The 16071-nt window shown below is 39.8% G+C and overlaps 1 protein-coding gene across 1 annotated transcript in view; it reads left to right on the forward strand.

Annotated features, from left to right (window-relative positions):
• The window catches only part of PEX7 (peroxisomal biogenesis factor 7), a 52667-nt gene that overhangs the window by 13079 nt on the left and 23517 nt on the right, over positions 1-16071 (forward strand). Inside the window, exons 6-8 of the mRNA XM_081855372.1 lie at positions 12414-12520; positions 13949-14062; positions 15300-15355. Coding sequence (XP_081711498.1) covers positions 12414-12520; positions 13949-14062; positions 15300-15355 — 277 coding nt within the window. The remainder of the gene's footprint in view (positions 1-12413; positions 12521-13948; positions 14063-15299; positions 15356-16071) is intronic.

Raw genomic sequence — 16071 nt, forward strand, 5'->3', positions numbered from 1 at the left:
TTTTGTACATTTATTGCAATTCACTGGCTTCTATTCTTCAGTTAGTTTCCCCACCTACCCACCATTGGTAAGGGCAGGCAAGAGTCTTCTGAGCCAAGCTCCTTCAGATGTAAAACAGCAGATAAAAAAATGCCCTTTCACTAAACAGTTGTGCTGGGCTGAAAATTTTAGACCCAAAATTGGACACATACTGCAGTGAAATGGGCATGCTGAACTATACCTTCCATTTCTTTTGACAGGCCCTTTAAGGACTATTTAATGAGCCATTTTCTCAATCTTTTTGATTAATGAAACACATTATAGAAAGAACAAGATCCAGCACATGGAGGTAGAACACGGGCATCTCACTGGCTGTACTTCTAAAGATGTTGTCCTTTTCTGACCTTAGTGTTCCAGACTTGCTTTTTCTGCTGCAGCTGCTGCAGCTTTTGCAGGGAAAATATTTTATGCTTTGGCAAACTACAGACTCCTAGTTTTTGTTATTCTTTATGGTACAGAGGTCGAGCCAGGCCAACAAAGCAGCTGTGACCATTATAGACCTTGTTTTGAAGAAGATGCCATACACAGGTCTTAAGAGAAAAAGACATTTATTGCTGTGCAATAGCAAGAAAAGTTCCAAATAATGAATGATCATTTTACCTGCTTATGTTTCCCATCAGTTTTGACTGATTTCTGGGTTAATGGACCAGACCAGAAAGCAATGCAGTTGACTACATTGGGTACTGGAAAAGCACAAAATGTATTCTTCGTTCTCTGGGCTTTCCTTTTAAGAACTGTTCTAGGTCAGTACGTTGGGACATCTGGCTAGTTCTGTATTTAGTTATTAGTGTTGACAGTGGCTGGGATCCAAAGAGCCACTTACTCAGTATTGCCCTTACACTGTGACCTTTCCAGTGATACCTTGTTTGATCTGATTGGTTAAGATGAGTGCTGATAAATCATTTTACTAGGAGAAAATGTTAGTCTGTTTTTGTTTGGTTTTGCTGCTTTGGATTTCCACATCAGATGGATCTCAAGATACAGTGGTTAAGAGTAATTTATCTGGATAGCTTTAAGAGACGTATGATGGGAAGCCACAAATGATGATTTGCCGCTTATGGATGTGATGTAGAAGCTATTTCGTTCTCTGGATTATTCTGTACTATGCAATACAGAAACACATGGCTGCTGTCAAACACTTGGCTTTATTATGTTATTATTATTTAAATATTTATACCACCCTTCATCTGAAGATCACAGGGTGGTGATCTTATATTAAGGCAAAATATGAATTAACCTTTTGCACATATACATAGCCCCTTCATTCCTTCGTGACATGAACAATCAAGCGAGGAAGTCTCAAATTAACCATAGTTTCCCATTTTATCTGGACCAGAAAACCATGGTTACCAGCTTTTGATAAAACAGGAAACTATGGCTACTTTGAGACGGCCTGATTAATTAGGGTTATTTAGAGACTGCATTCATGAACAGGCAAAAGGCTTATTCATATAATGGCTTATTAAGTTGAGAGAGGATTGTCTGAACTGGATTTATATCTTTGGTTGTTTATTCTGCATAACCTTACATGCAATCAGTGCTGATTGTCCATCTTTCCCCCAACATCCCTTTTTACCATGTTGGTTGATGTAGCACTTTGAGATGACATTTTCAAGGAATGACAAAAAGCAGCCTTCCTCATCCTAGTGACCTCCAGTTGTTTTGGATTACGGCCCCAGTCAGCACAGGCATATTGGCTGGGGCGGATTGTGAGCTGTTACCTCCTGGTGCCTTAGACATCAGTTTGGGGAAGACTGACCTACAGGGATGACCAAGATCTTTCATGAGCTGTGAACATATAAACAACTTTCTTAGCTTGTTATACCAAAAATATCTACGTATATTGGCTTTCTGGATTTTGTATATTTTGCTGATTAGGTTGTATCAAATGGGTTGGCTGGTGCTGCTTCTTAAGATAGGTGGGTTAGCTTGATTGATTATATGTACGTTTTGCCTCTTACATTGTTTCCAGCTCAATAACATTTAAACTGTCTGCCATACCTATGAGATTTTTGTATGGGTTACCGGTCAAGTCACTGCAAGAGATTAACTGCAGAAATCTGTTTCATTTTAAGTTGGCTTGAAAATGTCACTTGCGAGGCATTTGTGTTCAGCATCAAAATGGGTAGGGGTCCTTTTTGAATGACACCCACTTACTTCTACACAAGCTGATAACAAAATGGCGCATGTGGTGGGTGCCAACAAACAGGAGCGCCCTGCCATTCACAAGTTTTCCCAGCAGTAACTGCACACAGCTGGTCATGTGAATGAACCCTGAGCCACTAGCCTGAAAATGAAACATCCTTTGAAGTTATTCAAGGCTGCTCTAAGTGAGGAGCTTTGCTTGCTACCATGATAACAAGGATACTAGTTCATGGAAGAATTCAAAATGGCATTCTTTTCTTAGCTGTGATTCCTGCACTGCAGGGGGTGGACCTAGATGACCCTCTGGGTCCCTTCCAACTCTACAATTCTGTGAAAAGAGTTAAATAGAAAGCTAGCAAATATCTTACTGTTAAATTAGATTTTTCTATCTGCTGTTCTCCAAAGGCCTAACTGCTGGTATGTGTTTCTGTGTGTTGCACACACATCCCATCCTATACACGTGAATGGAATTGAAGCTGCAAATGGTTGTTTTATGGAAAAAATGCATTGACAGCTTCAGGCTTTTTATGGAATTCCTCCCATTAATGCAGCAGACACTTAATCAGATAGTCAATATATAGATATATTACAGTATGTATGACAGTATGTAAATCTCTAAACTCTACTTGAGTTCCTTGTTTGGGAGAAGGGGAGAATATTATAGGAGAAAAGCAAACAGAAAAATCTCTGTATTTATTGTCTAAGAAGTAGAAATAGAAAAAAGTGATTAAATACTTAAGGGTCTGGAGTTGTGCAAATTACACCCATGAGCACTTATTTGAACAAGAGTAGATTATTGGGGGTGATGGGGGTGGCCCTGCCTGAATGGCATTTCAATTAATGTGTATTCAGCATTAAATACATTTTCCATTTGGAAAGGTGCAAAGCACTTTGCAGAGCTGTTAATACTGTATTCAATCATCTGCACTCCTGTGGGAACTTACCCAGTTGCTTCAGCCCTTGTTTAGAGCCCAAGATCAAGATAGCAACCATGAGTTGTTAAATCGATGTTGTCTATTCTATTCTATTCTGTCATGATGTCAGTACCAGTTTCTGGACTGATAAAGCCGGGTGGGAAATCTGGTGGAAGAGGCTGTTGTGGCTCATGGGTCTGATAAATGTCTGGCTGACAACAAAAGGCTAGCCATGTGGAAAATGTGATTAAAGAAATGACATAAATAACAAAACCGCCTGGTGCTTAAAAGGGTTTAATGAGTCATTGTGCCATTTGCCCAGAAGGTCCCTTCTTCCTACCTGGAAAACAAAACTGAGTATCACGTAAAGAAGGCCCAAATGCATCTGATACTCACATTCAGCACTCCTGTGTGATCTTTTGCCATTCAGTCTTCAGGGCTAGAGGTTGTGATCCATGCTTCCATTTTATCATGAAAAGCATCATTTTTATATTCAAATACTGTTTATGGCAGACTTGTGAAACCACAAAAGTGATAAGCCTGCAAATACTTTTACTACCTCCTCTAGGACCAGCTTGGAAATGCAGGCTTGCTAGCCTCTTAATAGGCTAGTAAGCAAAATTGCCTTTAACGATACAGCCTGGTGAAGTTGTGGCCAGATACTTGTGCCTGCTCTGTTTCCTTGCCTGTTGTGGTCAAAACCATGTAGGCTGCTGGAGGAGGGAGGGAGGGAGGGAGTGATCTGTCTTCCCTCTGCCTGCCTACACAGTTGCCTATATAGAATTGCTGGTCGCCTGTGACCACCAGGATATTGGTCATAAATTTGCCACTAAGAAGCTGCTTACAAATCAGATGCTTACTTGTAAGAGGAAAGCACTCTGACACTTATAAATGAGAGCTGCTTTGGCAGCGGCAAGAAATCTGTGAAGCTTGGCATAACAGCCAGCTATTATCTTAACTGCTAGGACTTCAGTTTTAATGTTGCATTCATTTAGAACTTTAATGTGGCTATTACATTTATTTATTATAGTAAATGCAAACTGGTTTTACTCCAGCATTTTCAAGCATCCAGAAAAGAAAATGTGGACTTGCATCTTAGTAGAATTTAGTCACACTGAAGTTTTCCATTCATCATAATTAAGCTTGGCTTCTTGTAGTAGGGCAATTTTCTAAAGGTTTCCCCCAGCTGCAGTGGACTTGTTTTTCTTTTCAGTTTGCACACCAAAGTATCAGTACACACAGAGAAGTAGCAAGCTACGTAGCTCTCAAATTAATTAAATTCCTATTTCTCATTCAGCTCTAACATTTTATGTTTAAGAGTTCGACAGCAGTGTTAATGACCATAGTGCATTATGGGAAAATAATTTACACATGAGGAATCTGGAGCTGCAGATAATATGAGACATTGGCAGTCTCCCACAAGCAACTTCAGAACATCAAATTGTTAGGGAAGTGTTAACAGACTTTTCCTTGACCTTCTCTAAGAAGAATGGTTTTGATGGGCAACCCATGAGTCAGTTTTAGGATGTTCTGAATACTCGCACTAAGTACAAAAGTGCTATGTTTTGAGTCCCTGTAGATCAGTAGAAAATTGTTTTCTCTTTTTACATAAGGGGACTTCTGAGGCTAAGAAGCTGCAGATTCTTCAGTGTATCTAGTGGCCTTCTAAGGCATGCAGAGCTGACGAAAACGCTTAAGTTGAAGCATGCTGGCTATACGGCCACCACATCACAAAACATGGCATTATTCCAGCATTGCAGGTTGGTTAGTCCAGAATTGTAGGCAGACGCAGCAGCATGTTCATTTAGAACTGGCTGTTTGGGTTTCCATGTAAATTAGCACGCAGCATCCTTGGATATTAGAACTGATCGAAAAGTAACATCATACCGTATTTTCCCGTGTATAAGACTTGGTTTTTTTCCAAGAAAAAAAAAAAAGTCAAAAATCAGTGGGCATCTTATACACGGATAGTGCCAAGGGTGGACTGGCAATTTATTTTGATTATTATTTATTCTGTGTTTTTATAGCGTGATTTTATCCTGTACCACCCTGAGACCTGCAGGTATAGGGCGGTATACAATTGGTGTTGCTGCTGTTGCTGCTGCTGCAGCTGCTGCTATTAACAACAATGATAATAATAGGGTGCCCAATGATTTTTATGATTGTTTTCGTTGTTGTTCTCCTTCTGAATGATGCCATGGACTATGGCTAGTGCAATAAAAAGTTTAATTGATAATAATAGTCCAATGAGCTTTTGTTTGACTTCGCAATAAGCTACACAGATAGCAAAGCAAATTTACATTATACTGGTTCCACTTGTAAAACTGGATGAGTTGGTAGGTGCAACCCAATATAAATATGGAAAGTTGGATTTCTCATTCCAACACAGTGGTTTGGGATTTCATCATGTATTGGTACATGCTTGCACAGTACATTAATTTAATGATTATCAAAAATTACTTGGTATGTTTATATTTTGTTCTGTAAGCTGTTGCTAAAAATAGTAAAGTTGTTTCCATTTTGCTTAGGCCTATATATTCCTAGTATACATTGTTATTATGACAGATACTTTAACAGCAGTGTTAGTAACTAACGGGCATAAGGACTGAGTCTGAACTAGTGTAGTGCATTATCTATATCCTTTAGATTTAGACCATGGGGAGGAATTTTAATGTACAGGTGCTAAAATAGTCTAGATTTGTTGCTGCCAGAAGTTCATCTATTAGTATGCCTGGCACCATCATTGCCTGAATTTAGGTGCTAAGCTAAAATGTTTGTTTATTCAGGCCTTTGACTGTTCACTTGGAGGGAGGCGAGTTGTGGGTGGTGAGGAATTGGCCAGTTTTAGTGTTCGTATTCTACCTGGGAAGGGACGCATGTAGCACTGTGGGTTAAACCACAGAGCCTAGGACTTGATGATCGGAAGGTCGGCGGTTCGAATTCCCGCAATGGGTTGAACTCCCGTTGCTCAGTCCCTGCTCCTGCCAACCTAGCAGTTCGAAAGCACGTCAAAGTGCAAGTAGATAAATAGGCACTGCTCTGGTAGGAAGGTAAACAATGTTTCTGTGCACTGCTCTGGTTCGCCAGAAGCGGCTTAGTCATGCTGGCCACATGACCTGGAAGCTGTACGCCAGCTCCCTCAGCCAATAAAGTGAGATGAGCGCCACAACCCCAGAGTCGGCCACGACTGGACCTTTACCTTTTATTCTAGCTGGGTGACTGGGATTCGTCCTTTTACAAATATTCTTGGATTAGTAAGTTCAGGTATGGTGTTTTACAATTGATTTATATATGGTTTTAATTTCACTTTGGGACACCCATTTGTGTGTGAAAAGTGATGACTACACACAATAAATAAATAAAATTTAGAAGAAATATGGGGACTTTGACAATGTTACATTCTCGGTCATTTCTGAGCCTAGAAAAACTGGTTCCTCTGTTGTTCCTTGAGACCTGAAGCTGTTCAGCATCTCAGACTACCTGCTAGCTCCTGTAAAGCCACTTGGCAGTATAAAGACCAGTAGCCTTTTAAGACTTTACTGTGGGGACCTTGTCTGGCCACAGCAGATATGTGAAGTGTGAACAAGAGACCTATGTACTTAAAAACTTGTGTGTAACCAGCTGGGAGACCTGATTTGTATGCTATTCTCTGAGAAGTATACACAGGTATTGAGGGATATGCATCTGTAAGCAAGTTTGCTGCATAAAAGTGTGATGTGACCTTTATGAGAGATTTCAAACAGACAGCAGGCTTTTTAACAATGGGTCAGAAATCCTTAAATTATTTATTGATTTATTAAATTTGTGTCCAAGCCTTAAAGGATGATGTTCACAGTTCTTGTTGTTTTAAAAAAAGAACAACCTAGTAATTTTTTTCCAGACAAGTGAGACCCATTATTAAAATACAAAAAAATCCTATCTGCAGTATGGATGAAGACCTCTTGCCTTGGCACTAGTAGCCATTTTCAGCTGCCACGTACTTCATGAGTTTAATGTTAGTCAGATCTATTATATGGGGAAATGAGGCGAATATTCCATTTTGGAATGCAGCATCCCAGATCATGGCACCCTAGTAGTAAATTCGATCTGCGGGCTGCTATAATTAGGCCTGAATAAATGAGCTTTTATTTATAAGCTATCATGAATATTATGCAATAAATTAGCTTCCCCCTTTCTGGCAGTTGTTTGCTACAGAAAGGAATGTGACACAGCACTTTGTGTAGTATTTTTTTATTTATTTGTCATCTAGTAAAATGTTACTTAAATGTTGACCATGTAAATATGCTTTCATTAGCCAGAAACTCACAAATACAAAACCAAAAAAATTATACACCGTGTGAAAGTGAATCTTGTGCATAGGAGGCATGTTGAGGAACTTGAATGAAGAGCTGAGTATCTTTAATATGTTTTTGCTTGGTTATATTTTGATGGAAATATGAAGGTGAGAAATGAATGAAAAGAATGTAAACGAGAATGAATTTATGTCAGGAGGAGGCGGTTCTACAGTCAAACCTTAGTTGTCGAATGAAGCCCATTCAGCTTCCGAAATGTTTGACAACCGAGGCTCGGCTTCCAATTGGTGGCAAGAGCTTCCTTCACTCAAGCAGAAGCCACTTTGGACATTCGGCTTCTGAAAAACATTTGAAAACCGGAGCATTTACTTTCGGATTTTCAGCATTCGGGAGCTGAAACGTTCCAAAACAGAGGCGTTCAGGAGCCGAGGTTTGACTGTACAGTACTCGATCTAAACCAGGGGTAGTCAACCTTTTTATACCTACTGCCCACTAATGCATCTTTCTTGATGGTAAAATTTCCATACCGCCCATCAGTGCTCAATGGAAGGATTCAGCTTATGCCGTAGAACCCCCTACCGCCATCTATTTAATGAAATTTAACAGAATAATGACAGCAAGTTGCATTAGTTTTCTACCCACAGCAGTTAAATGCTCCTCACTCCTCCCCAACCCTTTTTTACTCTTGTTCACCTAGATACAGGGCTGTCTTTAGCATGCGCCGCTGGGGTCCAAAGATCCACCTAGCACCCCCAAATTTAGTTTAGCCCCCAAATTAACTTTTATTATGCTTATGTCACTATTATCATTTAATAAATAGCGCTCACGCCTATGCGGCTCCAAAAGGAGTTTTTGTGTGTGTGTTTTGTTTAAAACCAGCTTTTCTGAAGAAGACAAAGAACACATTGGGAGTTGGTGTAAAGACTCCACACATGCACTTACGGTCATAGGGAGGTGTCTGAAAGATGAGACAGGCGGGCATTGTGCGCATGCGTGGGAGAGCTTTTCATTGTTGGAGCAACCTTATTGCCAGAGGAGCTGGGAGGGCCCTTGCGAGCGTATACGAGTTCTTCTTTTGGAGCCGGTGCACGCTCCCGTCGCTAGATAAGCATGTTCTCTTTCTGTCTGTCTCTCCCTCTTTCTTGTCATTCTTCCTCCTCTCGGCTTTGGTGAGCGAGACTTTCCAGAGAGCTCTCCCTGCAGGCGGCGTGAGATCAGTTGTGTCAAAGGTGCTGCTGACCCCACTGCCACATAGCAGCTCAATACAGTACACTTAGGCAGCTTCAGCAGCGGGCGCCTAGCACCCCCCAGAATTCGGTACCTGGGTGCCCCACACCCCTTACACCATTGGGTGAAGATGGCCCTGCCCAGATACATCTTAGGCCCAGCTCATCACCTGCTTAGCCTTTGCTTAAGCATCAAAGTAGATAATGGGCCAGACTTTTGTTTCAGGAGAGAAATAGAATGAATGAGCCCAGTATTGCTGGGACATGCCCAGTGGAATCTTTTTACTTTACCATGCCATTTCACAAACTGCTTATGAAACTTAACTCAGTTTGCGAGGTCAAGCCCAGTGTTGGAACTTAGCATGGTGGCGTGAAAGACCATGTAGATCAGCAGGGCCAAGCAGACTCTTGCGGGCATGCCTTTCATGTATACAGTGGTACCTCGCAAGACGAAAAACGCGCAAGATGAAAGAGTTTTCCGTTTTTTTAGTCGTTCCGCAAGACAAATTTCCCTATGGGCTTGCTTCGCAAGACGAAATGTCTTGCGAGTTCTTGCGAGTTTGTTTCTTTTTCTTAAAGCCGCTAAGCCGCTAAGCCATTAATAGCTGCTAAGCCGCTAAGCCGTTAATAGCCGCTAAGCCTCTAATAGCCGTGCTTCACAAGACGAAAAAACCGCAAGACAAAGAGACTCGCGGAATGGATTAATTTCGTCTTGCAAGGCACCACTGTATCTGCATGGGTGGTGGTGGTTGTTTTTTAAGTTTGACCTTTTAGTTTTACTGCCCAGCACTGATAGGAGAGGTGATCAACTGGGTGCCTGCATCTACAGCCATTTTTTAAGTTTCCCACAGTGCCTCTGAGCCCAGCCCTCAACATAGAAACACAACAGCAGAAAATAAAGATTGTGGCAGCTGCGGACACCCAGCTAAGCCATTTTTCTAACCGTGCTGGGCCATAAGTACTAGTGTTGTTTTAAACACTGCTTTCCATTGCTGTAGCAATTGCTAGGGTAGTGCTCGGGCAGCCATGGTGGGGAGAGTCCACTAGGCCACTTTCCCTGAGGATGCTTTAAACTTCTGCCAGTCCTAAGGGTGGGGGTTTCTGTGAGAAAAACAAGTTCAAATCTTCATTCAGTGTGCTAAACTAATTGCAGTTATTTGGATATAGGCCAATAAAAATAACCTGCTGTGATCTTCTCGGATTTTATTTTTCTGACTTTAAAAAAACCTGATTCTGATTCTGATTCTTTGCCACCAGCAAGATTACATGCTACTGCTACATCCTATAGCCAATAGACATTTCTTGGCGACAGGTACAGACTGCCATGTCAGGGTTGTTGTTAAAAAACCACTATCCATTTCAGTAAACTGTGATTAGTGATTTGGGAATACAGGACAAGCAGTGGCTCCCTCCAGACTGCTACCATTCATTCCCACCCTTGGGAAAGAGAGGCTGCAAAGAACACCTGTGCCCTTAGGCGAGAACACATAGCTGTCTGCACTTGTGCAGACATGCATTTTGGTAAGTGGTGGGAAACTGTTGGACCAGAATTCACCCCATCATCTAGGAAATTGTTCCCACGTGGGCTTTGGGCTTATGCCTTATCCCAGTCTTCTGAGTCATCAATACCAGGAAACTTTATTTATTTATTTATTTAACAACCTTTAGTATATTATTACTTGAACATAATAGCTTTGGGCGCATGTGGAGTGAGGCAGTCCTTCACATTAACTGGTCCCAAGCTGTTGAGGACTTTATATACATTAAGAGTATCAACTTGAATATGGCCCAGTAATCAACTGACAGCCAGTTTGTATCTCTGAGTGAGGGTACAGTATTTTATGCTTATAAGGTATTGCTTCTGTCATTAATTGTACTGCAGCATTCTGCACTAACTACCAAATGCCAGGAGAGATCTGTGTTCTGTTGTCTTCATCTGGTTTCATTCAAAGCCCATAGTATTCTGAAGTACGAAAGAGCCACCCTGGCCCTACAATGCTAGAGAGAATAATCAGGGACAATTGTGTCAACCGCCTGTCTCATCTAGACCAGGGCTGTGACAGGATTGCAAAATGTTTAGTTTTTGTTACGGTTGCTTGTTCGCCAGGTGTCCTTGTGTCACAGATATCCAAAAATACTCATACTCCTTCGCTTCTGTACTACATCCAAGTGTTTGTGTTTGTGTGTGTATTAATCCGTTAAAGGCAGACTGTCAAGTATTCTGGGCAGCAAAATGTGGGTTATCATCAAAAACTGTTGCCTTATGACAATTTTCCACCAAGTATAATGCTGACATAAAACAGATTTTCTTTTAATTGTATCTCATCTTGAATTGTTCCCAGTGGCTGAAACAACCTCCCACTTCCATCTGGCAGTCTCACTTCTTCAGACTTTTCTGAACCCTCAGCTACAGAATCATTTCTGAGCTTTACTTTTTTCTAATTTTTGCCATTGGTTAACCAGTCACTACTTTATCCTCTCATATATTTTTTCCCATTTTTAATTTTTAATCCTTGTTACTTTTTAAAATCAGGATTTATAACATAGATATTGCCCAGAGTCATGTCATTTATCACACAAAATGAAATCTTAATAGCAGCATTGTGGTGCAACGGGATCGGTGAACATGTTCAGTACCAATATTGGGAAATACTTGCATTGCAGCTGGGAAAGGGCTGTAGCTCACCGGAGGAGCATGTGCTTTGTATGCAAAAAGGTCCCAGATTCAATCCTTGGCATCTCCAGGTAAGTATGGGAGAGATCCTTGCCTGAAACCCAGGAGAACAGCTGCCAGGCTGTGTCAGCAATAGTGAGTTAGATGGACCAATGGTCTGAGTTGATACACAGCAGCTACTTAGGTTATATCACTGGGATAAAGATGAAAATACAAGGCAGAACAAATAGGTTTTGAAGCAGCAACAGGGGTTTTGAGCCATGGAGTCCAAAGTAGTAGGGGTACAGTTCTATAGATGAAGGCAGATCACCAGCTTGTTTTAATAAGCCCTTGACCGTTCTTTACCACTACATAACACTTATGCTTATCACTGGTTAGAAGTTTTAGTTGAATTGGGTTCCTATTGTCATTTATGCTCTTTTAAGGGAAAACCATTCTTTGATACTGTTGCAGCAAAACAGGCCTGTGCCCAGTTTCCTTTTATTGAACAGGGAGGCACTCATTGCATATACATCTCTGTGTGTTATAGATTAGATTGGTTCTAGAGCTGGGCAGCGGGCAAGGATAAATGGTGCTGGGCAAGGAAATTTTATAAATATTTGTAGAGCAATTGGAGTAGTCTAATGTTTAAGCAAGTGGTTGATATAACTGAGTTCTAACTGAATTTGGATTCTCTACTGTATGTTTTGATGTTGCAGTTGTGCATTTACTGTCTATACTGTGAACCATTTTGAGGGTGTCCGTTGGGCCAATAGTAGTTGGTATGGCTTTTATTTTTAACAAAATTATAATTACTTAGCGGATTTAAAAAATGATACACAGGTTGTTGATATTGACCAAATCATATATCCTTACAAACAAAAAATGCATACCAAAACAAGGAATAAATACAAACAATGCGAAACGAGGCTGAATCTTGCACTGGTTGTTTTTTAAATGTAGAATTACTGTTGTTAATTCCATCTTGTAGCTTTCTTATTCATTTTTATTTTGCATGTGGTGTTTGATTTGTAAGCTTTCCTAGGTGCAAGCTAAAAAGCTTCACCATTGTGATTATATGAAGAATTGAGTGGATATGTATTGGAAACAGGAAAAGCATTACTTTTTAGTGCTTCTATTTCAGGTGACCAGACTTTAAGAATTTGGGATGCAAAATCGCCAAGACCCCCAGTGATCATTCCTGCTCACCAGGCAGAAATTTTAAGTTGTGATTGGTGCAAGTATGATCAGGTATGATAGCTGGAAATAATATATTTCTAAACTTTCAGTGGTCATGTTTCTGGCTGGCTTGGTAATGTATAGACAAGGAACTTGCTAAAGTTAAGTACTTTGGACAGATTTCACTGGGAGAGACATAAGCACTTGCTTAACTCTTACTTTAAAATTGCTCTCCCCTTTTAAAATGCCACTATCAATATTAGTTTACAAAAAATGAATATTTAACTTCTCTATTGTTATCCTTAATTTGCTACTTGTTTAATTAATACCCCTATGAGAGAACCAGAAGAACACCATTATCAGGGTGAGGAACGTTTTTTGGCCTAGCGGGCCAGATCTATATCTGCCCCACACTGCAGGCCAACTTTGACAACTGCGCAACTTTGACAACCTGTCAATCATATGATGTTGTAATGACATCATTATGGTAGGAGGAGATTGAACTCCTTATGCATAAGTGTTGATCATTGCCCTTCCAAAGAGGTGTCCTTGTATTGATTCTAGAATTAAGAGTTTGTGCGATTGACATCTTGGTTTCATTGGCATTCCTGTTGGTTGTTGTTCATTGTCTGAACATGTGCATCCAAGTAGCATCCAATAGGCTACAATTTAGAAAAATTCTACCTGGATGCATAAGTCTTATTTTAATCATATATAAGTTCAGTGTTACTTTGACAATAGACTAAACATTACCTGTTGCCTACCTATTTGTAATGCTATATAAAGTTCATAAACCTTCTCAAATTTTTCAGCAGTGTTAGCTGTTAGTAATGACAAAATAGACACATATTCCATGAAGGGAGCCCACGAATAAAATTGCACATTTACATTAAAAGTAATGGGGATATAGAGGCAGAATGAATAAAGGCAAGGAAAACAGAATATGGATATTGATTTAAACTAACTGACTTCAACTTTAGCTGTGGATTGATCTTTTAATTTTTTACTTATCTTACACATATTTTTGGAAACACTGACAAACACACCCCCTTGGTGTGTACGCCTGGTTGAAGAACACTGCTCTAGTATTTAAAGCATTTCTCTCAATCATGTATACTGTCTGTCAACTCTAGATTGATACCAGTATTTGTCTGAGGCTGTACTCCTATACACATTTTCCTGGAAGTCCCACTGATTAGGATTAGTATTGTTAATTTCTGTCCCAGCTAACATTGTGCCCGAGTGAATCTTGGTTTATATTGTTCTGTGACATTATATTGCTTTTATTTGATCTATTTTCCCATTTTTGTACAACACCTTGGTGTAGTAAATTGTAAGCCTCTAAGAATTATGCAGTATATAAAAAAAATGAACTCAATAGGGCTTACTTCTGAGGAGACATTATAGGATTGTACTGTTAACAACTGTTCTTTAAGTTTAGCATTTGAAAGCTACACATATATTTACTTTAACCCATTCTACATTTTATTAAATTACCAGAACTTGCTGGTATCAGGTGCTGTTGACTGCAGTTTGAAAGGCTGGGATTTGAGGAACATCCGACAGCCAGTATTCAAGCTCTTTGGGCATACATATGCTATAAGAAGACTCAAAGTAAGTTTTTTTAAAAAAAATATTATTAGATTTCTAGTTTACTGTACATATATCACTAACATAGGCAGTCTGTGTAATGGAGTTAATGAATGCACAGACACCCGTTAAACATTTGTTTTGGAATCACTTTTATGATTAAAGTCTGGCAGTAACCTGGCTCCATTTTTGGGCCTAGTTCTGCACTGGGGAGCACATTCCATAGACAGGGCACCTTGGCCCAGAAGGTCCCCTCTGAATCTGCTCTTCAGAAGAAAAACCACACCACTCCCATTGGGCTTGCCTACCCTTTGGGTATTCCTAAGTAACTCTTTGGACCACAGCCACTTCAGTGGGTGATTGTGCAAAGAAGTCCCTTGCTTCCATCTTGTGGCTAAAGTGCACTTTTTTTGTTGATACTTTCAGATAGTATGCTGAAGTGGTTGCTATGATGAAATATAGAACTTATTTCAGATATCTTTTGGAAGTTCTTGCTACTTGTTTAAAACAAGAGAGAGAGATGAAAGGATATTAGGACTATAAACTTTGCTGGGTGGCAGTGGTGAGGAGAATGAAAATTATTATTTTTCACCATTGACGTGCTTGAAAATGATGAGTTACAGTTTTAATTGTGTAAGAGCCAGAAATGAGGTTGACAGAGTTTGGCTCTTGGCTCCTATCTTTGCCGCAGCCTTTGTTTCATCCCCACTGTGTCTGCCAAGGACTATAATAATATATCTACTCTCCCTTATGGGTGAAATTATGAGACTCTTGTGCTGTTGCCAGATTTCAAGCTTGAATCCAGTTTTCTTAATAATAGTAATTAAATTAAAAGAGGGTATTGGAAGAAAATATGGCCTTGTATAGAGTAGCAGTATAGAGTATATCTCTCTCTTAAATGTTCTGTGAAATGATACAGAATGGAAAAGGATACTGCTGCTGAATTGGGATGAGCATTTAAACACTTTGACCATTCATAGGTTGAGAACTCATGCTCATTCTGCAGCCCAAGGGAAAATGTAATAGCCACCTTGGGTGACTGTCATGTAAGGGATTTTAAATGGAGTTGAGAACTTAATTTATGGTAGAGCTGTTGGGTGCTTCTACTGTGTAATAAAATAGAAGCTGGTAACTTTAAAGCAGTCTTTGTACTGAGTAATATACTTTATAATGACCCTTTACAAAATTCTCTTCTTAGTTAACTTATATATCTCTCTCCTATATTTGTGCTGTTAATATATGTATCTTTATCTCTTTGTAGTTTTCACCATTTCATACTACTGTATTAGCTTCCTGTTCCTATGATTTTACTGTGAGGTACTGTAATTTTAAAATTATTTTTATTATTGTTGTTGTTGTCATATACGCAAAATGTCTTGCACTTTATGAATCATGTGCTAATTTTTGCTTCTAGTCTGGGGGAACAGAATTTCCAGGGGAAGGTGCTATATTCTGTGTCTTTGGCCTTGAAAAGGTGTTGTGGGAGATAATTTGGTTATAACTATGGCAATGAGGGAAGATTGGGTTCCAGGATAAGGTTTTATACTTCTGTTGCAGAAACTGGAGATGTTACCTTGCCATCCAGTTATATACTGGCAGCATTACAGTTTCTTTCTTAATCCACTTTAATCAGCTTGATACCTTTTGAGTTTGACAGATGGTTTTATAATTTGCCCTCTCTGTATCCTGGCATCTTTATGCCTTTATATTTGGATCTGTAAACTGCATATGTCATACTCAAATAATGGAAAGACAAAACAGATACAGATATTGTTTGCAGTCATTATACATATGTACAGAGAAAGTCTGCAGGGTATGACATGAATCCTGCTCTTATGAGTAATATGAAAGGCGCTTCTATGTGGAGGCTTTTGTGACTGACTGTCATGTTCAATCAGTGCACCTGCCGCTTATAATTCACGCAGGGACTTTGCCAGTGCCTATAGCAATTGCTGCTAAATCAGCATGGGTAACAAACCCAGCCATCAACACTGTAGTAGCTGGTACTGAAGTATTTCTTTCCCCTGTTCTTA

Source organism: Podarcis erhardii (assembly GCF_964252035.2).
Source record: "Podarcis erhardii genome assembly, chromosome: 3".
In the NCBI taxonomy this organism is placed as follows: domain Eukaryota; kingdom Metazoa; phylum Chordata; class Lepidosauria; order Squamata; family Lacertidae; genus Podarcis; species Podarcis erhardii.